General features: G+C 36.1%; 1 protein-coding gene across 6 annotated transcripts in view; it reads right to left on the bottom strand.

Moving 5' to 3' along the window:
* Positions 1 to 25,504, bottom strand: part of EFR3A (EFR3 homolog A) — a 68,387-nt gene that overhangs the window by 19,251 nt on the left and 23,632 nt on the right. For 4 of the 6 annotated variants that reach the window (XM_021386517.1, XM_021386516.1, XM_021386513.1 and 1 more), the window contains 9 exons: positions 24,214 to 24,341; positions 23,463 to 23,613; positions 15,029 to 15,150; positions 11,869 to 12,018; positions 7,175 to 7,312; positions 4,124 to 4,202; positions 3,114 to 3,249; positions 1,588 to 1,752; positions 194 to 308 (listed from right to left, as the gene is read on the bottom strand). In XM_021386517.1, coding sequence (XP_021242192.1) covers positions 194 to 308; positions 1,588 to 1,752; positions 3,114 to 3,249; positions 4,124 to 4,202; positions 7,175 to 7,312; positions 11,869 to 12,018; positions 15,029 to 15,150; positions 23,463 to 23,613; positions 24,214 to 24,341 — 1,184 coding nt within the window. Of the gene's footprint in view, positions 1 to 193; positions 309 to 1,587; positions 1,753 to 3,113; positions 3,250 to 4,123; positions 4,203 to 7,174; positions 7,313 to 11,868; positions 12,019 to 15,028; positions 15,151 to 23,462; positions 23,614 to 24,205; positions 24,342 to 25,504 lie in introns of those variants that run through there. The other 2 variants (XM_021386514.1, XM_021386518.1) reach the window with 2 other exon arrangements.

Here is a 25,504-nt window from a genome sequence, read left to right as displayed (position 1 = left end):
GTTAATTTCAGAAATACTTGTAGAGATACGGCGAGCAGAAATATTTTAGTGCAAAATATGTAGCAAACCAATCAAGTATTTTCTATTAGTGATATGCCTGAAAACTGAGTTCGTGCTGCTGATGCTATGCCTTTTTTCTGTATGGCATTTAGTGCAGCTCCTAATGAGACTTTGTGTAGGAATACATACTAACCCAAGGTGACTTGTATCCAGTGACTGTGAAGTTGCCCCAAAAACTGGTACTTTTCCCATAATGAACATCATAATCTCTGATCTCTGGTAATCTGGTAGATTGCTCCCAAAAAATCCTAAATAAAAACAGAATGAAAGCACAAAGGGAAAGAGAAATATAGTTTTATTAACATAAGGAATACATTTGCAAGGTCAAAATAGATGAATAAAATGTCTATTCTATTTTGGGCATATCTTTTTAAATAAACTGATCTGTTTTAGGGCAGAACGTTCATGAGTTCATTTCTGCTTACTGGCATAGAGTCTCTTCATGACACTCTGGAAGGCCAACAATATCTTGGGCTGCATCACAAGAGGAGTGTCCAGGTAGGTGACCACCCCCCTCTACTCCTCCCTTGTGAGACCCAATCTGGAGTATTGTTTCCAAGCCTGGGTCCCTTAGTACAGGAAGGATGCAGAGCTGTTGGAACAGATCCAGAGGAGGGCCACGAAGATGATCAGAGGTTGGAGCACCTCTCCTATGAAGAACGGCTGAGGGAGTTGGGCTTGCTCATCTTAGAGAAGAGAAGGCTCTGGGGACCTCACTGCAGCCTTCCTCACTGCAGCCTTCCAGTACTTCAAGGGAGCTTACAAACAGGAGGAGGACTGACTTTTTACACAGTCTGATAGTGAAAGGACAAGGGGGAATGGCTTTCAACTAAAAGAAGGGAGATTTAGGTTAGATGTTAGGAAGAAATTTTATACTCAGAGGGTTGTGAGGCACTGGAACAAGTTGCCCGGGGAGATGCCCCATCTCTGGAGGCATTCAAGGCCAGGCTGGGTGGGATCCTGGGCAGCCTGATATAGTGACTGGCAAGGGAAGTTGGAACAAGAGGATCGTTAAGGTCCCCTCCAGTCTAAGCTGTTCTATGATTACTAGTCTCTGATAAAGGTACCACAGTTAAATCATGGTACTACAACTGGCCACTGGGTGTCACTGTTGCCGCTATGTTTAAACACTGGTTTCCACGAGCTTTCAAGGGGTACCTACGAAAACACATTACTGTATACTGCTTGCTAGATTATTTTCATGGAACTACTAACAATAGCGCTGTATCAAAGGTATGGAATGATGTCTATATTTCAAGGAATATACACAATCAGTACATTTATTGCAAGTCCACAAGCATTTTGATTTTCATTGAGCTTACTGGACATCTGCTCAGTCAACAGTTAGAAGAACGGTCTTTCAGAAGCTAGCTCTGCAAACTAAGCCTGTGCTTTAGACAGCAGTACTGTCAGAAATATCACTCACCATTATTCTTTTTCAATTCAAGCTCTGTTTTAGAACCATCTCATTGAGAAAAGGGTTGGAGGAGGGATTTTAAGTGAGCCTTTGATACAGTCATTACTCACCAATTGTTTGAATAATAGCATTTTGAACAATTCTCTCATCACTCTCCTTGGAACTTGTGCTGAATGTGGCACTTCCAGCTGAGCTGCGCCGATCACCCAACTCAAAGTCAACACTGATGCGCAAGTGCTTCAATAAGGTGTTAAAAACCTCCAAAACTGTTGGACCTGGAAACAACACATAAATGACTGCACTTGTTGAGGGAAAGATACCTTAAGGAAAGGAAAATAAGCCTTCTTGAACCCTTTTAAGAAGACATCAGGTTAAGCTGAAAAGAGCAAGTGAAATTCACTGTTTGAAGGAGACAGCCTACACAGCGATAAACTTACACAGCATGCCTATACCCTGATATTTTAGAAATTATTTCAGAATCAGGAAATGCAATCAGGTATGTATACATAACCCGTTACTAGCAAGATGCACTGGGTCTGGCTGGGATGGAGTTAACTTTCCTGCATAGCACTCTGCGTGGTGCTGCGCTTTGGATTTTTAACTCAAAGCGCTGACAACACAGCAAGTGGGTAAACACCTCCCTGCAGATAGGAAGTACTGAATAAATTCATTTTTTATGTGCTTGTAGTTTTACTTAATAAATTGTCTTTATTCTGATTCAGGTGACTTCTCACCTTCCTTCTATTTTTTCCCTGTCCGGGGAGAAAAGGCGAACAAGAGACTGAGGGGTGCTTGACTGTTTGACAGAGTCAACCTCCCACCAAGTTTTACATAAAAAAAAAATATGAGTGGTTGCTGAGATCAAGTCAGTAATGGCTTAAACTGCAAGTACTTGTCCCTGAATTTCAGTTATTCCAAAACCTGCTATTAAAATCCAGTTTCATGCACTGGATCAAATAATGAGCTCTTTTCACAATATGATAAAAGGTTTCACAGTCTACTTTTGCAGCTCAGTCAGTCTTATATAAACAAGAGAAAGGATAGGCTCAGACACAAGCTCATGAAGCAAAGCAGTAATGTTTCAACAAGAACACCAACGCCAGGAAAAAGAATGGCAGATTAAATGTGTGCGTGCATGTGTGCACGTACATCTTAAAAACAACTCTTATTTCAGGGAAATACACTACCTTAAATTACATAATCCACCTTACTGCAGCTGCTTCATAGTTACCAAGGTAAAATTTCCCAAAGATTATTCACTACTCTTGACTCCTATATTACCTACCAGTCCTCTCACAGCAGCTATATGAAAAAGCAACAGTTCTCTTGACATTTTGTAGTCACACACAGTTCTCCCAGACTTTATGACTTCTTACCCAGAAGAAATTCCTATCTTTCACAAGGCCATAAAGATAAATCTAAGTTTTTTTATGCAAAAGATCACACATCCATAAGCAGTCAAATGACAAAGTATAATTGACTAATTGTAAAGAAGTAAGATGGAAAAAAAAATGCATACCTACACAAAGCCTTCTTAAAATAAATGATTTCCTTTAGTCTGAAAACGAAGGAAAAACAAAACACCATCCATCATATCTATCCTCTGACCTGATGACACTGATTTAGTAAAACTTACCTATTGACCCTTTAGCTGCTATTGCAACTGCTTCCAAAAGAACCTGAATAATGCCAGCACGAACTCGTGGTGAATCCTTTTTGCAGGCATCAAGGTGTCCAAGAATTTCTTGTATTACATGATGAGAATATTGTGCCTGGTAAAAAAGGAAAAAAAAAATCAGCTTTACCTGTGACTTTAAACGAATAAACTTATATACCATTCAGCTAAGTCAGTTATGTTCCTATTCTACAACATTTTTACCTTTTTTTAATTTCAATCAATTCATGATTAAATGTGGACTTTAAATAACTACCATGTCAGATGAAGCCAACAGATCCATCCAGCTCAATATACATAATTTTAGAGTACCAAAATACTTTGGAACATCTACAAGAATAGGAGATGTATGAAATGGTACTTAATCCAGCTAAGTGCAGTTCAAGGATTTCAGCTGGTCTCAAAGAAAAGCATAACTGATACAAATACTGAGAATATTCAGCTTTCTTCTACAAAGCTGGAATTTTCTAACTTTAACTTTTGGGTGTCAGTGCTTGACAGAATCCAAGAATCACACTTTGGTCAGTTTGCAACAAACAAACGAAATTAACCATTGGTAAAATAAATTAATGTAGCACTACTTCGTATGAAGTTTGTTTCTTAGGTTGTAAAATCAGTACAGCTGTATTTGCATGGATACCTAACTAACTTGAGAGATCTCATTATCAAGTATAATGTCAGAGGAGTATGGCTATCCTTTCCTTGTTCTGTAGCTTGCTGAGCAATCAACCATTTGAGAACTCCATAAAAACTTTCTTCTTCTGCAAATTTACATTAATTGAAAATAAATAACTTCTTATCACAAAGCAAAATTAGGTCATTATTTGAAAAGCTTAAGGAATTACAGAAATGGACTTTCTGGATTTACTGACGTAATATACTGTCTAGTGCTATCATAGTGAATAAGCACTTAACCATCTTGCGTGCTCAACACGTGCACGTGAGGAAAACAAACCCAGAAAAAAACCTACCTGTATAGAATACATGATGATTTTGAAGCAAGAAACAGCAAATTCATTGGGATCCCATAGCTTATGATGGTCTAAATGCCTGTGAATAAAAAATAAAGAATTTGAAATAATGATATTCCACATGATTGTAGTGATTTAACACTGCCAGGCAGCTAAGCATCACCTTTCTGCTCTCTCACTTCCCTTCTTCAAAAGCACAGGGGTTAAAAATACAAAGCTCATGGGATGAGATAAAGACAGGGAGATTGTTGTTAAGCAAACAAACAAAAAATATCTTTCTTACAGAAACTGAATTTAAGCAGTGTTTCTAAATAGGTATCTTAGTTACAGCATCACTTTTGGTTTGAACTTTCCCAAAGAACATAGCAGTATCTAAAGATGCTTCAGAATAACAAACGTGAAAGCATACAGATGAAAGAAGTCAAGCACTCAGAACACAAGAGGACTGACAGGATCAATTAACTTATTTTATACAGAATCTGGAAGTTTCAATTAACTCATTGGCCAGCTTCTACCAGCCTAGTGATCCAGAAGAGTACAGGTCTCCTTCAAGGTTGATTAAACCAGCTGGCTTAAAACTATGCTCTCGTGCTCTAGGTTACCTTCCAGTCTATTGGTGAGCTCAGAAAATGTACTGCCTTTTAGATTTCTCTAATAGAAATCTCTACAGTAATAAGATTTTCAACAATTCTAAAAGTAACAGCATATTTGCATTATTAAATATTAAATTAGAGTACTTGTAGGGGATGGTCTCCCTTGTGCACATTTCAAACACACAAATGTATTTAATACTACCATGAGGTATAAAGGCAAACAAAATTACCTCTTTAAAAACCTTCAAGGCTTGGTAGCTCACAATACATTTATTCATGTCTACTTTCTCCCTAACATCTTTCGAGTACAGTCCATCATTTATTGTACATGATAGCTTATTTCAGCTGACCTATTTTCTTGTCTCATCAAGTACAAAATCATATTTTCCAGTACCTTCTTCTGTTTGTCACTGATCCTTTAATCTTTTAGGTTAGCATGTGTTCGGTTACCTGTGATAGTTTCTCCTGACCTGTCTCAGAGATCAATTCAGGCAGATTACAGTTAACTAGATCTCACATAAAGTTTTTTAAAAGCCTTTCCTCTCAAAACCAGACACACAATTTCCTTTCGCCAGAAGAGCAAAATATTAGCTGCTTCAGGTAACTGAACTGATGGGAAGAATGAAAGGGGAAGATGACAGCCTAAGTTAATGTTTTATGTAATAGCTGAATGGACAACATACATTTTGTACTAGAATTTTCCTCCTAAAAAAACCCACCACGTATTAGATTCAGATAGGTGATATATTTTTCTTGTCATAATGCAGGCAGCGTATTCAGTGTAGTCTTACGATTTTGTAAAACACAGTAAGTTATATTCCCAGCATGGAACATTTCTTTTCGTTAAAACCACGTCAAATCTTGCTTCATTCCCTCCTCTGTCCATCACAGTTCTTTCAATACAGAATATCTAAGTAAGATTTCAAAGCATTTTAACGTTGGGTTAACAAATGCCTTAAACTGCCTTCCATTAAGACTACATGTATGTAATAAATGTAATAAAAACTACTAGGTTTCTCAAATCAAAAGCAGAGCCACTGGTGCAAATTACTACTTTATGGAGCAAGATACACTAACAGACCCTGAACTCATCCACATTAACTAATGAAAGTAATCGTTATAGTAGGAAATGATAAATTCATACTGATGTTTAGAAAGCAGAACTGAAGCTTGTATAGACATAAAAAACAAAATCTCAAGTATCATGCTTGCTGAATGAATACTAAACATCATCCTTTTGATATTACTCAAAATTCTTGCACAGATGATTTGTCACAAGAACAGTATATAGTGGAATGAATAGGGTATAACTTGTTACACTTGGAAAGATGTTTGTTTTCAGATTTCTGTATGCCTCTGGAACTGTCTAATCTATTCAATGTTACAAATTCATGCTAAAATTCTGGTAACTGGCAATCTGTGCATCAGATTTGCACAACAGATGCACACGGAAAGTAGGGTAGTAGCATGGTGCTTCACATTTAATCCTTTTGGGCAAATAACAAGTGGCTGCAAAAGCTTCCTCATTAAGGAAACAATCTTCCCAATTTTCTTTTTGAATTCCTGTTTGTGCTTAATAGCAGTAACTTGAAAAAGGCTTTCAGTAGTAGCTTAGAAGTCCTTCAGTGCATGAATCAAACCGTTAAGAGTCTGTAGTAAGAATTAGACCATCTAAAAGTAGCTATTCCCTTAACAGGTGGGTATCTTGAAAATCTACAACAAGGAGCAGCCAGCCTTCCTCATTACCAGGATATATGTACCACTATGCTTACAGCCTCCTGCAAAGATTTTCCTGAGCGAATGTCTAAATTAAAGACACTAACTGTCATCAAGATGTGAAAGATGCAGTCTTAAGTTATATCAATATTTGTCATTTTTGTTTTCTTACTTTTATTTTTTGTATTTAAAAAAACCCACAAAAGCTACAACTGGAACAATTCCCAGAACAAAACTGAAAAATGCTGGACTTGTCAGTTAATATCAGCAGTAATCTGTGGAGGCATTTGTCCATAATGTGCATACATCTGCCATTCTCTGGTATCTAAGCAGTTAAAAACATTCTTCGCAGAATATCAAAATAGGTCTTGGAAGAATACTGCAAGAAAGTAGAAGTCTGGACACAGTACTCTTCTGTATAACTTGGCTCATCTCTTCGCTGACTGCAGCTGTCATCAGTACCTTGAACAGTTTCCTGCTCAAAAGAAAGGCCAGCTGTGGCAACAACCCATCCTAACCATTATACTACATTTCTAAAATCAGCAAAATAGGGCTCACATTTCTCCGTAACTAGCTTCAAGTTAAGAGAGAGCCAATAAGGAGGTGAGTTGAAAAAAAGGGAAAATTTTTGAAGAAGTTTTAATAACTTAGCAAAACTCTAAATTCTGAAAAGAAGAAATTAATTTAAGGATGAAATTAAAAAATCTCTTAAGACAAGGTCTTCCTCGAATTTCCAACTTACGCAAAAACAGGTCTGACAGCATTATTCATATTTCCATAGGTTGCTCTCCCTAACAGTTCTCTGAAACAGTTCTCAGCCAGCACAGCAGGATTTTCCTCTTTCTCTCCTCCTGTAGGAGAGGACGGAGGGCCAGTTCTGCTGAAATAAGACAAAATAACATTCAAGTTGCTACTGAATAATACTCACCTTCCATACTCTGCATGCAATTGGTTTTACAATATTCATTACAACACTTGTTCACTGTCAGCCTGTTGATCCAGGCAAGAATTGTATATCAAATATACATCAAAACAGAGCTCTAAACAAAATATTTTATCTAATACCAGAACTGCATAGATCCTTCATATATTTACTCAGTACTGTGCACTGTACTAGTAAATAAGTATGCAGCTAAAAACAAACGTCTAGGAATACTGATGTGACTTGTTACCTACCCAGTGCATTTTGACTAACTATTGCCTCCTACAAAAAACTGAACAAAGGCCATGAAATCATAAAAAGAGTCGTGCAGAACCTTAGTTATTTTGTTCAGACTAATGATTTCGTTCACCTGCCTACTACTGAGTTTGTACTGTGGGCGAGTGTTAAATAAAACCCTAATATTTCTGCAGAAACAGATGGCTTGCAAGTTAAAAAAATAAAATAAAATAAAATTCTGATCAAACTAATTGGAAAACTGTCATCCACACAGTTACCTCTAACTAGATAATGTAGAAGTAAAGGGACAATTAGAAAGCGACTAATAACCACAGAGAACTGTGCTGGGTGTCCATGCCCCAGTGTTGGCCAGGGGCTGCAGGGCCCCTGTGGGCAGAAGCCAGGGCTCTCCTGTGCCAGACACAGCTGGTTCCAACATTACAATGTACTAATATTACTAACACTGTGTATATTTCAATTATGGAAATGTATTATTGATAGCAAGGAACGAAAAAAAATCCTGATATTATGGGAGGGAAAGAAAAAGCTATGCATGGGAAGAGCTCTCCATACCACACCTACCATTTCTTCAGTCACTGCAATACCTCCCAATGAATTAAAATCAGTGAATACCAACAGTATTTTATATGCAAATTTTCACTTACAACTCAATGAATACTGCAGTGCCAAACAAAGTTTGAATGTTTTGTATTATTCACAGGTTTTTTTGAAGTTCAAATACTGTTTGGAATTATTTCTTTTCTCTTTGTGACTGGGAATCGGGTTGACTGTTTATATCAATGTGGTACAAGGACAGTAAAAATACAAAATTCAACAGAGAATTACAGATGTGAGAAGCAAAACTAGGGAAACCATACTCTATCTTAGACAACCTAAAACTAGTCGAGGCCCAAATTCTTCAGCTAAATTTTGAAGCCTGTCCTCAAGCTGCAAAACCTGAAGTCAGCACTGGCACCATAAGCAGTGAATGGCTGAACCTTCCCAGAAGAGTACCTGGTCTGCCATGTTATGCTTTTGATGCACACTTTTAATTGTTTTTATTTTTGTCTCTTGTTTCTTCCCCTATCCAAGTGCCCTTTTCAAAACACAGAGACTTGAACTACTTCAACAAATCAAAGGCAACTGAGCTCAAGCACTTTGCACATCATACCATTAAGCTGTTAATGACATTTCATTTAAATTAAGCAGTTGAGAAAAGAGAGATTTACAAAAAAAAAAAAGAAAACAGTTCCCACTAACGTGCAGTATTACTTCTCAAGAAATACTGTACCTATAGATAGCAAGGGTTTTTTTTGCCCTTTCTCCACAAAACACATGTTAAAAACAGAAGTGAGCATTCATTCACCTACATTAAAAGTTATGCATCTATGCAACAAGAGATTTAAGAGTGCAGAAATCAATATGCTAAATTCTTAAATATACTTCTGTTTTGCAGTGCAAACTTGTGCATTAAATGTTTAAAACAACATTCATTAAGCATTAAGTATCAATGTATGTAGTGTTAAATCTTCAGCATCGTAAAACCACAGCTTTACAGCACTGAAAAAGGTTGAATACTGAAATGCCTCAAGTCAAATGAACGCATAATATCTGCACACTCTACAAATTCTAATAGGAAAAATTCAAGATTACTGAGATTTAAAGGATGCAATGTAAAAACCCTGTAGCTTCTGGTAACATCAGATTTTCAAAAGGCCATGATAGGGTTGCTAGCTTGTCAGATTTTAATAATGAGAAAGTCCCAGGCACCCTGTTAGATAAGTAATGAGATGTAGTTTTAGAAAAGCACAATGATTAGAACACCAGTAAACTGCAGCTTTATTCAGCTGCTGATTGCCTCATGCTTTTTCTTTACTGCCTCATTTTTTTTTCTTTATTGCCTACTCTGGTACAGTCATACGGTCATCCTCCTCAGAGCAAAGATACAAATGACTGTGTAGGAGTGTCATTCCTATTAATGTTTTGACACAGACTTCCCAGAAAAGAGTATTACCAAGAGTGGGATGGGGCAAGACAACAAGGTGCAGAACACACACATCTGATATACCTGGCAGAATTCTGGTTAAAATGCAATAAAAATAAGTTATAAACTGAGAAGCACTGCTTGGATTCTTGCTTAAACGAGGTTACAGGAATAAACTGCAGAAGTTATATGAATATGAAGGATACATTGAAACTTAAGTCTCTAAGAAGTATTAGTACCTTTCTGCCTTAAGTAAGGCTGACACTTCCAACTTTACAGTTATCTCGAACGATCGTGTACAAAATAATTGAAAATAAGCTGTCAATTTTCTATTTGATTCATACCTTCCCCACTTGTTCTGAATCGCCTAGAACATTTTTAAAGGGAAGGAAGGATCTCTCAAGTTTACACTATATTGAAAGTATGCACAGCAATTGTAGTGTAGTACAACTTAAAAAAACATTAATTTTTATATGTTACACATGCAAATTTGAGAGTCACCTATTCAGACACCGGGAAGAAATTATCCACAATTACAATTATCTTTTAAAAAACTGGTGTACATATTCAATCCTTAACTCCAAAAAGCGTATCTTCTGATTTGCATTCAGGAGTTAAGCTCTGAAGGTTGCACAAATAACAATTACACTGATCTTTAGGGTAAAGCTTACATATGTTTGCTTCAAATTTACCAAAAATGATTATTTTCTATGGACTTCAGTTGGGGTTATTTTCTAGAGTTTCTGCTTTCTCACAATGCTTTGATTCCATCTGCCAAAACAGTAAGTTTCTTACTGCTACTCTTCAGGAAGCCTCTATTTGCTCTCCACAAAATACGAAATTTCATATAAAACAAACTAAGACATTCTCTAACATCATTTATGGCCAGCAGATCAACAGTTTATAAATATTGTTTTCAGCTTTTCTATCATACATGCATCATAAGGCCCTTATTTACCACGTGGAAATTCATGAGTCTTTTCTTCTATTGAATGCGCATTATAGGAAAAAGTTTGAAGAAGCCACTTCACATATTTAATTAACAGTTGCTTTTTGACAGATTTGTTTTTCTGCCACCAACGCTGCATTGCTCAACAAATGATAAAAATGAGTCCTGTAGTACATACAAACTGATCTGCTTTATGTGGTTCATCCAAATCCTACTTCAGTCAGTAGTTAACTTGGCTGTATAAAGGTAAGTATATGCTTGGGGTCACTGTAAGGGGTAATTAAGGAAACAGCATCTAGAAACCTCATAAGAGCAAGCAAAGGCTAACAATTTTTCAAAGATCAGGTTCAGGAACCTTTGGCTTTCACTCAGATCTCTCCTCAGATTTAAAATCCAAGTGGATATTTTTGTGTGTACCTGGTGAGCCGCCAGTGATATGGGGTAAATACATAAAGCAAGCACAGATAGACAACAAATGATTTCAGCCATTTAGTTTGAACATTTACTTAATAGAAGAGCAAGGTACTAACAATTAGGAATAAAACAAGTAAAGCTGAGGAATGAAAAGAAAAAAGAAGAGAAACCTGAAGGTTTGTGAAAGTTGAGTGTCACATGAAAGCATGAAAAGCATGTTGTCACTGGATGCCTTCTGTGCCACCTAGGCAAGCTTTGAAGCAGCCAGGGCTGGACATGACGCAAACATTTGGGCTTTTTTCACACAGCTGAAGTTGGTTTTGATATGAGGAAGTTTCACAGTGCTATCAATAACCATCTTCTACGCCCACATAGTGTTAAGACATGAATACATACATGGACCAAAAAAAGTGACATTTCTATTATAAGGTAAATGGCATATAATCAACAGTAGTTATCCCACGGATCTTTTCTGAATGCCAGCTTGGCAGGTAAATACGCCCAGGAGCTATTAAGAGCAGAAAGAGCAGAAACTTTCTCTCTTCTCTTTAAGAGCTGCTGCAGGCAGGACAGGGAGTTGCTACCCATGACTAAGCAGGAATTGAACCCTCAACTTTTATCAAATATAACTAGTGAAATCTGAGCTATCTGCAAACTTGTGCTTACTAATCTCTGCATCTGACATATTACAAAAATAGAATTAAAAAAATTTAAGGAGTAAACATGGATATACAACTTCTTGAACAGAGAACAAGTGAAATGTAGATGGTTGCAAAGACAAAAACATATTAGCAGCAGGTAAGAGGAGCTGTCCTGTTTCAAGAACGCTTGGCTAATAAACTACTGATTTCCACCAGTAAGAAAAAGATCAACACCATAAAAACTAAAACTTGCTCAAAAAACACACTAGTGACCAGGAATAAAAAATACCTGTCAATATCTTCTATCTTCTGCATATTAAACAGCAATGATGGTACTATCTTATCCATGTGCTGAGGTTCCCATATAGTTGCTCGAAGTTCATCGTTAACTGTTTTACGAACCACTCCCTGAATGCCCCTGATTCCAGCAATTCGGATTCTAAAGGAAGAAGAAAAGGAATTATGAAACAGGAGAAACACAGCACTTTGCAGCACATCTGTCTACCTATTATGCAGTAGCAATTATGTAGCGTGGAATTTCATTGGGTTCTCAAAAGCAGTAATTTGGATATTACTGGGTAAAACCTCAATGAACTCTACGAAATTTACAATCCATCAGTTCCAAACTTAACCTACCTCAGTGCAGAAAAAAAAACACGTGAAATTAGCACAGCTCATCTGGTGCAATAGCTGCCACAGTGATGCGATTAAGTCTTTAAGGCTGTGGATTAACAGTAAGTCTTTCAAGATTTGTGGAAGATGAACAATGTGGAAAGCATGCAAAGAAGATATTTCTGTCAAATTAAGCCTGACACACCAAAGGAGCCACTGCTTTTGTTCTAAAACTCTTTTAACTATATTAATTGGGACTGATAAACAACAAAAGAAAATTTAATATAAGTTTTAAAAAAAGACTTAGTCTAGCTGTTAGCTATTTTCATTATTTTTTAACAAAAAGAAGAACGTGTACAATATGTACAGCAACTCAATGTTTGTTTGTTTGTTTGTTTTTTTTCCAGATATCAAGTTATAAATACCTAACAGTGTAGCCTGCTCCTTTAAATCCATTTCTGAACAAAGCTACATGCATTCAAACAGGATGCAGTAGCAGGCACCTAGTCACTCTAGACTTTAATAGGGTTGTATATAAATCTGAGAAGGAAACGGATACAGAAACAATGATCAAAACACTTTCTGTTCCTCTAGTACAGCTACAGTGCAGTATCCAACATAAAGATTTCAATATTAAGAATCTAAGATTGACATTTAAGACAGAGAATTTTAAAATTCCGTCACTGAAAGAATTTTCACAGGCTGTCACCTACAAATAACATGGATATGAAGTTAATGTTTAAAATGAAGCAACACTTTTTCTCAGAACCTCTGATTTTTAATTATTAGTTCTTCACATCAAATTCCACTGATACGCTGGCTTTTCAGCAGACTCCCTGCTGAACGGGAAATGTCACTTACGAAGCGACATTCACTCTCAGGCTCAGAAACCTCCATATTTGACAGTAGATGTAGACAATATTCAAGCTCCCATTCAAATCAGTAAGTTCAGTGGAACCTCAAGCTATGCAGGCAAGCTGCAGCTACAGATGTCCATTTTAGGATAAGCTGAATTATGCTCCACGCCCTATCAAATGAACTAGCTACTTGTGATATCTGCATTTAGAATTGTTATCTGGAATCAAGGCTCCGTACTTAGAGGAAATTTGATATGACAGCTCCAAGAATGACTTTTTCATAATGGAAGAGGACTTGCTTTAAATTTATATTTCAAAAGAAATGCATTCAAACTGTCTACAGTGATGTGAAAGAGTTGGTTAATCTAAGTAAAAACTTTCACTGACATAAATTGGAAAATATATATATACTTTTGTGTATTAGTAGTACTAATTTCATGTTCCTTCTGTTGTACAGGAGATCTAGAAAAAATGAGATGTAAGCTTTGATAGCTTGCAGCATCAAATTTTACCCCATACAGGAAAGGTTTAATTCCTCTAAATAAGATTCAGATAGGTATTAAAGCAGAGATTACATTTAAATCAAGTATGTGTGCAGTCTTACGTCACTAGGATGAAATTGCTCCCTAAGGGTACATCAACATTGCAAACTGAAGCAAAGGTAACAACGCAGTCTGATAATGTGCAAATCTGAACACTAACACAGTTCTCTTTCTCCAATAATAACCGCACCTTTGACATACGTTACTTTGGGGTATCCTTCTGAGTGGCAGGTAACTCCATTCCTGACAAATGAATCAGAGCTACATTCTTAATTCATCCCATGTTCTGGATCATTATTAAAATTACCTCTCTTTTATGAGGGGAAATGAAGGTGGAAGAAATGCTAAAAAAAATCCCAAACTGTGCTCCATAAATTAACCTTTTACGGAATTCTTTATGTTAAAAAGTTTAATATTTCTTTTACTTATACTAAACCTAAAAAAAAAAAAATCACAAAAAAAATCATTAAAACGTCTATGAATACAATATTTTGTAACCATCAGCTTCAGGTAAATAAATACACTGAAAGAAATAAATATATTGGTATGAGGTAGTTGCATGATACACCTGCTTCACCAGGGACCCTTGCCTAAGAATCATAGAACAGTTTGGGCTGGAAGGGATCTTAAAGATCATCTATTTCCAACACCCCTGGCTATGGGCAGGGTTGCCACCCACTAGGTCAGTTTGCTCTACATCCCGTCCAACCTGGTCTTAAATGGCCAGGGATCTTGGCAACCTGTTCCAGCGCCTCATCACCTTCATGGTGAAGAATTTCTTGCTTATACCTAAACTAAATCCCCCTTTTCTAGTTTGAAACTTTTGTCCCTTTTCCTGTCACTACACTCCCTAATAAAGTACATAAACTTTTCATAGTTGGCTGAACAATTTAATGCATGTAATTAAAAGAGTACAACACTGATGAAAATTATACACTTAAATACTGTTGAACGATTCATATAAAGAAAAAAATCACTAGGGGGAGCTGAAGTTAAGACAATTGTGGTCCTTACATAATTTAAAAAAAATTAATACAAATTCACAAAGGCATTTCAGTTTCAAACAGTATCATATGATACTAATATGATACTAAATAAAATTCAATTTTACTGAATAATTCTCAAATAACAAATAACAGACTCAAAATATGCTTTTCCATTCGTGTAAGTAGCCCCATTGATTTCTCACATGAGCGATGCAGCTTGCACACATCCACAGTAATGCTGACCTTCTGGAGAGAATCCATGCAATCCAGCAGGCGTTAATCAGGTAAAATTTCACCTAAATGTTCTATGAGTTCTATCTACCTAAGATTTTCAATATTCGGTACCACTTAAGTCAATTTCATTTTTTTCCCATGAACTGAGTTATTCCACTAAGCAGCATAGTAAAAACTTTGCAGACAATTCTTTGCAATACATAAGGTATGGCACTTACTCAGTTTGTGTTTCTGGATCATGGTCACATGAATGACACATGGCACTGAACCGAGACACAAAAAAGTCATAGCGTCTGTGATATGAAGGTGTGTCCTCCTCAATGTTGGCAAATTTGACAAACTGGAAAATGAAATATATTAAAAGAAGCTTGTGAGATCTATGAAGAAAGTTTTGCCATCTAATTGGCATTAATAAGTCCTTAGAGGAAGTAATGTATCCAGTTTGAGCATTATAGCTGAAGATACTGATTAAGGGATACTGTCCTTCAAGTATCCTATGGATGAACAAAGTTTTAGGTAAAACACACATGTTAAAAAGACTGAAAGATATTAAATTATCTGTTCTAGAGCTGCCAGAAAGACACTAGGCTTCCAGTATATAGAAGACAGCTATAAAATAAAAGAAATAAACTGTTCTATTTGTTCAGTGGTAAGAGGAAAAGCAACAGTGAGTTACAGTACAGCAAAGGCTACTTAGTCAAACATTAAACAAACCATCTAAGCGAACAGACTGCCTGAAGGCACTGTAGATTCTCTATCACTGAAAATTTTAGAACAGACTACACACAGAAGAAAAAAAGGGCAAGGAAAAGTTGTCAAGAAAGGTTTAACACTGCGTTGAATGGTTTAACTCAGTGCAGATGCTGCCTTCAAGCAGAGTAATGTCACGTTAAGATACCTCCACTTTTTCCTCTGCAACGTATTCTTACCAACTGCGAAGCAAAAGCTGAGACATTATTGTGTATCTACCAAGATGTAGATGTTTTTATAATCACAGTACCACATACTTATAGACCAGCCCATATTTCTTCAGTATGATCAACAGTATACTGATTCGTGGAGGTTCTGAGACAGCTGAAAGAGAAATCTCTGTATTCCTGAAAAAACAAAAGAAAACAAACAAAAAAAACCCACGCATACACACCACTTTCTACTCTGCAATACTACTTTTTCCTGCTTTATCTAGGACACTTATCCCTTGCAACCACACTATCAGTTCACCTTCAGAAAGGTTCTAAAACTATATTCCCATTCACTACTGAAAAAGGTGCAAAATTCTTTAATACCAGTTCATTTTATATAACTTTCCATAGGAAACAGCTTGTATAGTCAGGTAGTAAGAAAGTGAAAAAATAGGACAAAACAAAATTACAACAACAAAAACAATCCAAAAACCTGCATATTCTGCTGTCACAGTAGGGAATTCAGTCCACAAAAAGCAACCACACTGTTTTCTCAATACAGTGAGGTATAAAAAACCATCTTTTCCCTCCAAATGGACACTGGAAAATGCTTAACTATCTTATTTCTCACTAGTTTGTTTCACAAAGTTGTTAATTATAAAACAGAAGTACATATTCTGGATGGGTTTTTTAAAGGAAAAAAACTAATTATTCCTTAAAATTGAATGAAGTATGAAGTTCAGGGGGAAAAAAAGAGTAATACAATGTTAAGTGTTTTTCAACCATTCAAGTATTTAGGTTTACAGTTGATTCACAGAGCAAACTTCTGTAAGTGCACAAACAGAAGTAATATATTGCAGAAGGGGCCACAAGTATATTAACTCATCTAGCATCCAGGATCAGCAGTAACCATCTCAAATATGTTAAGACTTATTTGATTAACAGAATCTTGCAACATGGAGACTTTAAATAACTACAATAAAATTTGCTAGGAGGAAGATTTTTTGTACTAAGAAATTCTTTTATCAGAATAAATGAAGAATTTAGACCAAGAAAACGTCAGCAACTCTCTGGACATTTCTCTTAAACCACAATGTAGCTTTGCAGTAGGGATGCAAGTACTCAGCCTCTCAAAATAATGCTCACAGTGAAATATCCAGAAAGAGAGAAAGAACTGATGATTCTTTCCCATATATCATAATTTCATGCACCAAACATAAAGCACTTCCAAATGATACTGTAGGCTTAGCATTCAGATGACTGAATGTTTAGGTCACAGGAAATCAAACTGTCGTAAGACTGTTCTGAGATGCACTGTCATGAACAAGTTTTCACAGTACATATTAGTCGATACTTTCTACTTGCTTGAAGTGATGCTCTTAAGATGTTATAGTTGTTAAACTTACAATATCTTACTCCTAAGCATCTAAGATATTTTCAAGCATAATACAAATACAAAAACTTTTTAACTTAAAAAAGGCAATTTTTTTTGGAAATTCCAAACAATTGCTTAGGAGATATTTCAAGTGGGGTTTTTTTAGTTTTGTTTTAACATATATAGATGTAAACATGTCAGTGAATCATAGTAAATGCTTGCAATAATATGCTGATAATTCAGGGAACCTTTGCCAGCACAAGCATCTTCTGTGTTTACACAATACAGAAGGTACAAAAAGGTACTTACATTATTTAATATTTATTTCCATTATTTTTGAAATCAATAGAATTCAATCAATTCAATTACAAACCTACCACTAAATGTGGCAGGAACATGTTTAGCTATTTGGAAGATGCTTATCCTGGACTGAGTCAAGGAAGTTGAATCATATTACCAGGGAGAAACAGATTGTGCAAGTCCTATGAGAAAATCATGCAAGTTCTGAAATTAAATTCCCAAAGACATAATTACTTATGTATAATTATGCTGTCTTATCAATCTTAGGTAGCCAATACTTCATATATAGAAAAATTAGATGTAGGGACAGAAGCCTTGATACCCTCTGGATGTCTTTAAAGAAGGTCAGCTTTTTCTGCAGCAGTTCAAGAAGAATAAACATGCATTATACTTAAATCTGAGTTACATCAAAGTGTCTATCTGTAAAATGTGTAGGCTGGATCTGAGAAGTATTTTCAGATATTTCAGCTTCTAATTTCTATCTTTGATAGCCTGCATTTTTCTCATGTTTCATTTCAGGGGAGGGGGAATGATGACACAGATAATTATAGAAAAAACTACTCTATTTCATTATGAGGAAACTATCACACAGGAATAACAAGAGGTGTGTGAACATATACTGGCATTTCAGCAAGCAACTGTAAAAAGAACAAATACTTCAAGTTTCAAGCATCGGATTCATACAGTCACAGAATTCGAGAATGACTGAGAACAGCAGGGGCCTCTGGGTCCATCTGGTCCAACCCCTATTCAAGCAGAGGTCAGGGTCCTCCACTCAGAGAACAGGGTCCAAGACCATGTTCAGGTGCCTTCTGGAAATCTCCAAGGAGGAAGAGAAGGAGATCCCACAACCTCTCTGGCAGAGCTGTGCCAGTGCTCAGCTGCCTGCACAACACAGAAACGCTTCCTGGCATCCAGAAGGAACGTCCTGTGCTCCAGTTTGTGCCCAGCACTGGCTACCTTTAACTTCACAAATGCAGTACTAAAATGATGATTAATAATGACAAGAAAAGTTTTATCAGTAACAGAAATTAGTGATTTAGAAATTAGTGGGTTGCCACCCACGAGATCAGGCTGCTCAGGTCCTCATCCAACTCTGTCTTGAATGCCTCTAGGAATGGGGCACCTACAGCTCCTCTGGGCAGCCTGTGCCAGTTCCTCACCATCCTAAGTAAAGAATTTCTTCAATCTTTCTTTACACAGAATCACAGAACCATCAAGGTTGGAAAAGACCTACAAGATCATCCAGTCCAACTGTCCACCTATCACCAAATATTTCCCCACTAAACCACGTCCCTTTGTACAACATCTAAATGTTTCTTGAACACCTCCAGGGACAGCGACTCAACCACCTCCCTGGGCAGCCCATTCCAGTGCTTGAACACTTTCTGAGAAGAAATTTTTCCTAATATCCAACCTGAATCTCCCCTGATGCAACTTGAGGCCATTCCCTCTAGTCCTATTGCTAGTTACATGGGATATGAGGCTGACCCCCACCGCGCCACAACCTCCCTTCAGAGAGTTATAGAGAGCGATAAGGTCCTCCCTGAGCCTCCTCTTCTCCAGGCTAAATAATACCAGATCTCTCAGCTGCTGCCCATAAACTTGTGCTCCAGACCCCTTCACCAGCCTTCTTGCCACTCTCTGGTCATGCTCCAGGGCCTCAGTGTCTTTCTTGTAGTGAGGGGCCCAAAACTGAACACAATACTCAAGGTGTGGCCTCACCAGTGGTGAGTACAGAGGGACAATAACTTCCCTGCTCCTGCTGGCAACACTGTTTTCTGACACAAGCCAGGATGCCACTGGAGTTCTCAGTTGCCTGAGCACACTTCAGGCTCTCATCTACTGCCCTAAGCCTGTAGCGTTGCCTGGGGTTGCTGTGGCCAAAGTGCAGGAACCGCCACTTGCTCTTGAACTTCATCCCACTAATTTGGAGAAGAATTTAGGAAGCTACGGGATGAGGAAGGGTGCTGTCTCTCTATACCTATATTGTTGATGCCTACAAGAAAGAAAGAGCAGGTGTTCTAGAGATTGAATACGTCATTGTATATTAGATCACTACTACTACTACCTAATTCCACATTGGAACACAGAATGAAAGAAGACTCTTGTAATAATAATAAGGTGCCAACACATACTGTCAGACCAGTATGTTACAGATAAGCAAGGCAAACACATCAGTACTCTATCAGGAATATCAGTTGTGATATTCTTTAATTTCAGTTTTGACATTCTCAACTATTTTTTATATGAATATATACTTCAATTTAATAAAAAACAACTGTTATCATAAGCCAAAATTAACAAACATCAAAATCTTGTTATTATATCAGGCACTAGTTGGTCATTTTCCAGTATGAAATCCTATGAATCCTATCTGGGATACCGCTCATCTTCTTTTAAATAGTAAATCAGGTGAAAACTAGCAAAACCAGTCCCCTGCTCATGCATAAGAAACATAAAACTGTCACGAATTGTATGATTATTCCACCAAAACCAAAAATAAATTGTCTCTCCAAAATGAAGTTCCTCATCAACTAAAGAAATTATCTGTGTTAAATTATTTAAAATGTCATAATTTTGGCTTATACACAGCTACAACTTTACATGCTTTATATTCAACTGAGATACCTCAGTGTATTTTCTGAGAGTTTTACTAAATTGTACTACTCAAAGCTTTTGACCAGCTGCGTACTAACTAAATTCTCTGGACATACTAAAAAAAAAAAAAAAAAAGACAATATATATTATTTAAAAAAATAAGATCTCTCTATCTCACTGTTGTCCCAAAAAATCTTGGACACAAGTTCAAAGTTTGGAGTCATTAATTCCTGGTTAAGAAGAGCAAGCAAAAGGAATTAACTCTAGTAGTATAACAACTATGGATCTAACAATACATTTAATTATTTGTACAAAGGGAGATACAGATATTTTACATAATTTTTTAAGCCAATTTACAGAATTTTGGTAACATGAGAGAATTTTAGCACTTCAGTTAATTTCCAAATAATAAATTTACTGCAATCAGCTTTCAGATTCTATATTACTTGAGCAGAGGAAGTCTCAGTTTTTCTCACCACATTTTTTTCAGTTTCCCCACCAGCATATGCTGTCTTAGCACATGGTTAATAAAAATATCTACCACGATAGAAACAGACATTCTGTACTTTACAGACACTGCCAATTTGAAACCTCTTCTACTTCAAAAATGAAAAAATTATACAGTCCAACACATTTACTATTCAATTTTACTTGTTCTCAAATGCCTATGTAGATTTACAATTATGTTATTTTAAAAAATCTAGTAAGAATTAAACATAATTTACAAATGCAATTAAAAAATAGAAATTAATTAATTAACTTGAAGGTCAGGCACAAGAAATACATAAATGAAAAAGAGAAACAACAGTTTTTCCAGGGTAATCTTCAGCTTTGATTTCTAAAAGTAAATAAATGATAAGTCAAAGAGCTGAATACAAACTCTATGGGTTTTTTTGGTAAGACATGGAGCAACCAATAGAAAAAGTTCTGCCTCCAAGAACATAAGATTTACAAGTTAAGGAAAAACCTTGAAGGCACATCAGAAGATTTCAGGTCTTTCTAAGACTTTAAATTTCAAGGAGTCATTTAATAAATAAGGTGGGGTTTTTTTGTTTTGTGTTTTTTTTGTTGTTTTTGTTTTTGTTTTTTGTTTTTGTTTTTGTTTTTTTAATTTGAAGACCCAACTCTGACTCAAACACAAGAGCTCCCACAGATGAAGCAAAGTCTGTTTGGGAGGTTGAGAAAAAAAATCTAGCTATTAAGACAGCTGAATCTTATTTGAAAGTCATAATTGCCTTTGTATTTCTGTGAAGCTTTGGAAGTTAGCTTTGAAATGGAAAGTAAATGACATACTCTTAAAAAGATATGGAATATGATTGTGATTATAAGCAGAAACTGATATGAAATTCCGTTTCAACAACAACAACAAAAATATAGAAACTTTCCCAAATGTTACTTGACTTTTCACCAATTTAGAAACATTTACTTTGTTTACAATTTGTTTTACTCATAGCTATTCCAGACTGTACCAGTTTCCCCTTCAAAGTGGTACATTAGAATAATTGAAGTGGATAAAGGATAATTCAGTTATATTTCACCATCTGTATTTTCTTTGGAAGGATAAAAAACAACTATAAAAAGCTAAACTGGATGATAAACCTTCTCCATGCCTGACATCAAATTTATTTAAGATCACAGTAGGCCAATGTCCTCAGCAGAAGACAATTTCAGTGCCAATATAGAGTTTCCTCCTCTAGAGTTATCACAAATTGACTTTTCTCTCAATATATTGACTATATAGGGCATCTAGAGAAATTAGCATAATAGACTAAAATTAGTCTTTAGAATACTGTTGAGGATCCATATATTCACTCTAACAGAATTTAACATCTCATTTTTGGTTACTGAGTTTCAAGACAGAGAAACAAGAAATATTTTCTAATTTAGAAAATCTATTGATCCATTTTGTTCATAGAAGGCCTCATTAGGAATAGACAGCGATATCAAACAGATGACCGTAATGTGAACCTCTGTTCAATATTCATTTGGAAGAGGTGTGTGCCTTGTATACCAAAGTGGAGGTTTACAGTAACAGTTTATCACTGAAGATTTTAAACGACTGCAAAGCAATATACATTCTCCATTTGGCAACTGAGAAAATAAGTTCCAAAGCTATTTTTTAATTCGCTAAGGAATCATGCCAAGGCACTTCTTTTACAAACAGACCAAAAAAAACCCAAAAAGTGTACTACAGCTCAAAGATATTAAAGAAAATACATATAGAGAAACACAGAATAGTTTGGGTTAAAAGGGACCTTATGGCAGACACCTTCCCACCAGATCAGGTTTGTCAGGCTCAAGATCCCATTCAACCTAGCCTTGAACAATTCCAGAGATGAGGTATCCACAGCTTTTCAGGGCAAAAGGTTCCTCTAAGCAAACGCTTTCTTGCTTATATTGGATCCAAATCTACCTTCTTTAAGTTTAAAACTGTTAGCTCTTGTCCTGTCTCTAAAGTCCCTGATAAAGCGTAACTCTGTCACTGGAGATGGACTCTTTTATCATGTAGATATTATGTATGTATACATACACACTCATATATTTGTGTCTATATTTACACGCATTTACCATCAGTATTAGTCTGAGGTACGAGGGGCAACTCCTCCCCTTTGCCTCAGCAAGAATCCTCTGTGTCTGACTGTAGCAGGAAATTCTACATCAGAGCGGTATCACTGTAATACTCCTTGTCTCCCTGAAGTACAACTTCATTTAATTCTATCAGCTAGGAATCATTCCCACAGGAAAGTCCAACAGTTACACAGAATCCCAAAGAACATTCCTCACTGCTAGAAACGGCAACCTACATTAAATGCAAGTGTTTACTTCTTGTAAAACTAATCAGTCTAGGTGAGAACAGTCCACATCACAATCCTGACATTTCTAAGAATCATGTTGCAGCGGCTGGAATATATCATGGTTATAGTGGAAGTATGACAGCAATATAACATTGGTTGCATCAGTCACTATTTATTCAGAAAACCAGATCTCCAGATCTTCATTTTGATACTTTTAGCTTTGTCTTTCAAGTTTTTGCTTCCTGGTTACTTTTCAGCTAATAGGAGTCTCTCTCCATAGTGTCAGTACCATGAAAAAGGAACTTATTCCCTCTTTCTCACATCACCTCTCTTGTTGCTGAAAGAAATAAAACAATGCTTTACCTACACAATCAGTTCAGAAGGTCTGTTAAAAATTCAAAATAAGAATTCACAGAACAGCCTTCCTTTTCCTTCCAGAATTAGTTATTTCCGCAGAGGATGAACCCAGTCAAAGTAATTTGAGACTAAAAGGAAACAGGTTTTTGTGCCTCCAGCTGGTAAATGTTCTGTGCTTAGGCCCAAATAGCATATCCTGCCACGTACAGAACCTTCTCAATTCATGTTAGCTGGAAGATATTTTGTGAATTCTGAAACTATTTTGCCTTACCAAATAAGCAAAGATTTAGTCTGATTTAAGTTAGCATCCAAGTTTACTCACGGAATTAGTTCCAAGAACTTGCAGCTTTGGTTCTCCCGATTCCAGAAGCTTGGCCACCATATGAAGAAAGCTTTCCACAAATGGCTTTATGCTTTGAGAATGGCAAGCCATTAGAAGTTGGTCCAATGCCTCCATGGCAATTAAAACGTATCTGAAAATGAATTGTGGAGAAAGTAATGCAAACACATGTGCTATGTTTATCATTAGGTCTTATTAAAAAAATTAGAAAAGAAACAGTGGAAGGTACATCTTTCATAGGATCTAAAAAAAGAAGAAATTGGTAATTTCTATATTTTGTTAAACAGCGTTTTTTGAAGGAATTAATACAGTAAATACAGTTCTATTCTAGAACGTTTTGTTTTCAGTTATGAACTCCAGCTTTCTAGTCTACAGTTTCCCAATAAGGAAAGCCATCAGCTTAACCACAATTTTGCACAGTGAGAGTACATTCTAATTAAATGAAAAAGAAAATGAGTAAAATTAATTATCCTAACAAGACACCATTTTCCCATTCTCTAAAGTTATAAAAATATCTTTTGACATAATTAATGCCAAAGACAATGGCCGCTGATGGATATTGGTATTCTCTTCCAATTCTTGCACTCAATATTTTCGTACATCATTTCCATATTATTTATAACCTTCTCTTTCTATTGACCACATCTTACCTTCTCAACTCAGCATATTCATTTTGACCTAAGTGCAGCTACCTATTAGCATCTATTTTTAATGTTGTGACTTACTTCCTTACCCATAGCGATGTCTGACAACATCTCGGCTCAGTCTCTCTGCTAGGTAAGCACCAATTCGATCCAGCTTTTCTGGTGCAGAAACCGCATAGAAAGTCAGCTTCTCCATGTCAGCTTTAACAAGACCATCCTAAGAACAGATACACAAAATAAAAAATAAAAATAATTAAATATACGGAAACGATGAAGCTTTTAAAGTGCTTTCCTTTACTCAGAATAAAAGATCTGACTCGTTTAGATTACAAAATATGCAACTTTCAAGCAAAATAGACAAAAGCTTTAGCTCCAAAAACTAGTAACTACAAAAATTATGTAAAATATTTTTGGAATTAGCAAAATAACTATCTTCTCCCATCATTCTTTGGGGGATGGAAGGAGGAAGGGATGGATGACACAGGATGGACAAAGACAGGTATTCCAAAAGCAAGTATTTAGCATGATATATTATCAGATCTGTGACACATTATTTTCCCTGCTGGTACAACATCATTTTTTCTTCTCCCATTATTGTCCACCCTAAAAGTCATCATATATTCAATGCCTAATCATGAAAAGTTGATGTTACATAAAAACAAGATTGTAGTTTAAATCTTTCACTTCTTCAGTTTCATGTCTTGGACAAGGCTGAAATACAGGGTACCTGAAAGCTAATTGTTACAACAAGATCAGGCAGAGATTAATATATTAGTTCCAGCACAAATTGTGATATGGACATCCTCATTTCTTTTGCCTGTAAGTTCTCCAAACATAATCTTTTTCAAATAAATGACTGAAGCGTTAAACATAATCAGCAGCAGTTAAGTACATTTTATCAATCAAGTCTTCTAATATTTTAGAAAAGCCCTGCAATTCAGTGAAATACCATGGACCAGCTTGGAGATATTCATAGACAGCTGTAAAGCTACAACTGTAGGCACTCAGGGTGCTTCTGTAACTGCATCAAATCAGGAGATTAAAATAAACCCATAAAACCATATGGTTCCATGCTTTCTGTGCTTAGAATATACAAAAAAAACTCATTTTATTTAAAGCCATTAACATACATGAACACAGTAACTAGCACTCAGGACCCATACATTTTAATGAAAAACCCATGTAGTTCGCAAATTATAAACCAAGCATTACACAAATGCTGACTGCTCTGCTCACTTTTTCTATAGTAAAAAATAAAATCTGATAACACATTTAAAAAATGTAGCACTGTAAACATAAACTCTTAATTACATTGCACAATCACGATTATGTATAGATATAAGAATTATTAACTGTTAGTACAGAAATGACTTCAACAGA

The sequence above is a fragment of the Numida meleagris genome, chromosome 2, assembly GCF_002078875.1.
Source record: "Numida meleagris isolate 19003 breed g44 Domestic line chromosome 2, NumMel1.0, whole genome shotgun sequence".
In the NCBI taxonomy this organism is placed as follows: domain Eukaryota; kingdom Metazoa; phylum Chordata; class Aves; order Galliformes; family Numididae; genus Numida; species Numida meleagris.
The sequence above is the reverse complement of the archived record's forward strand: the minus strand, read 5'-3'. Positions and strand labels throughout refer to the sequence as shown.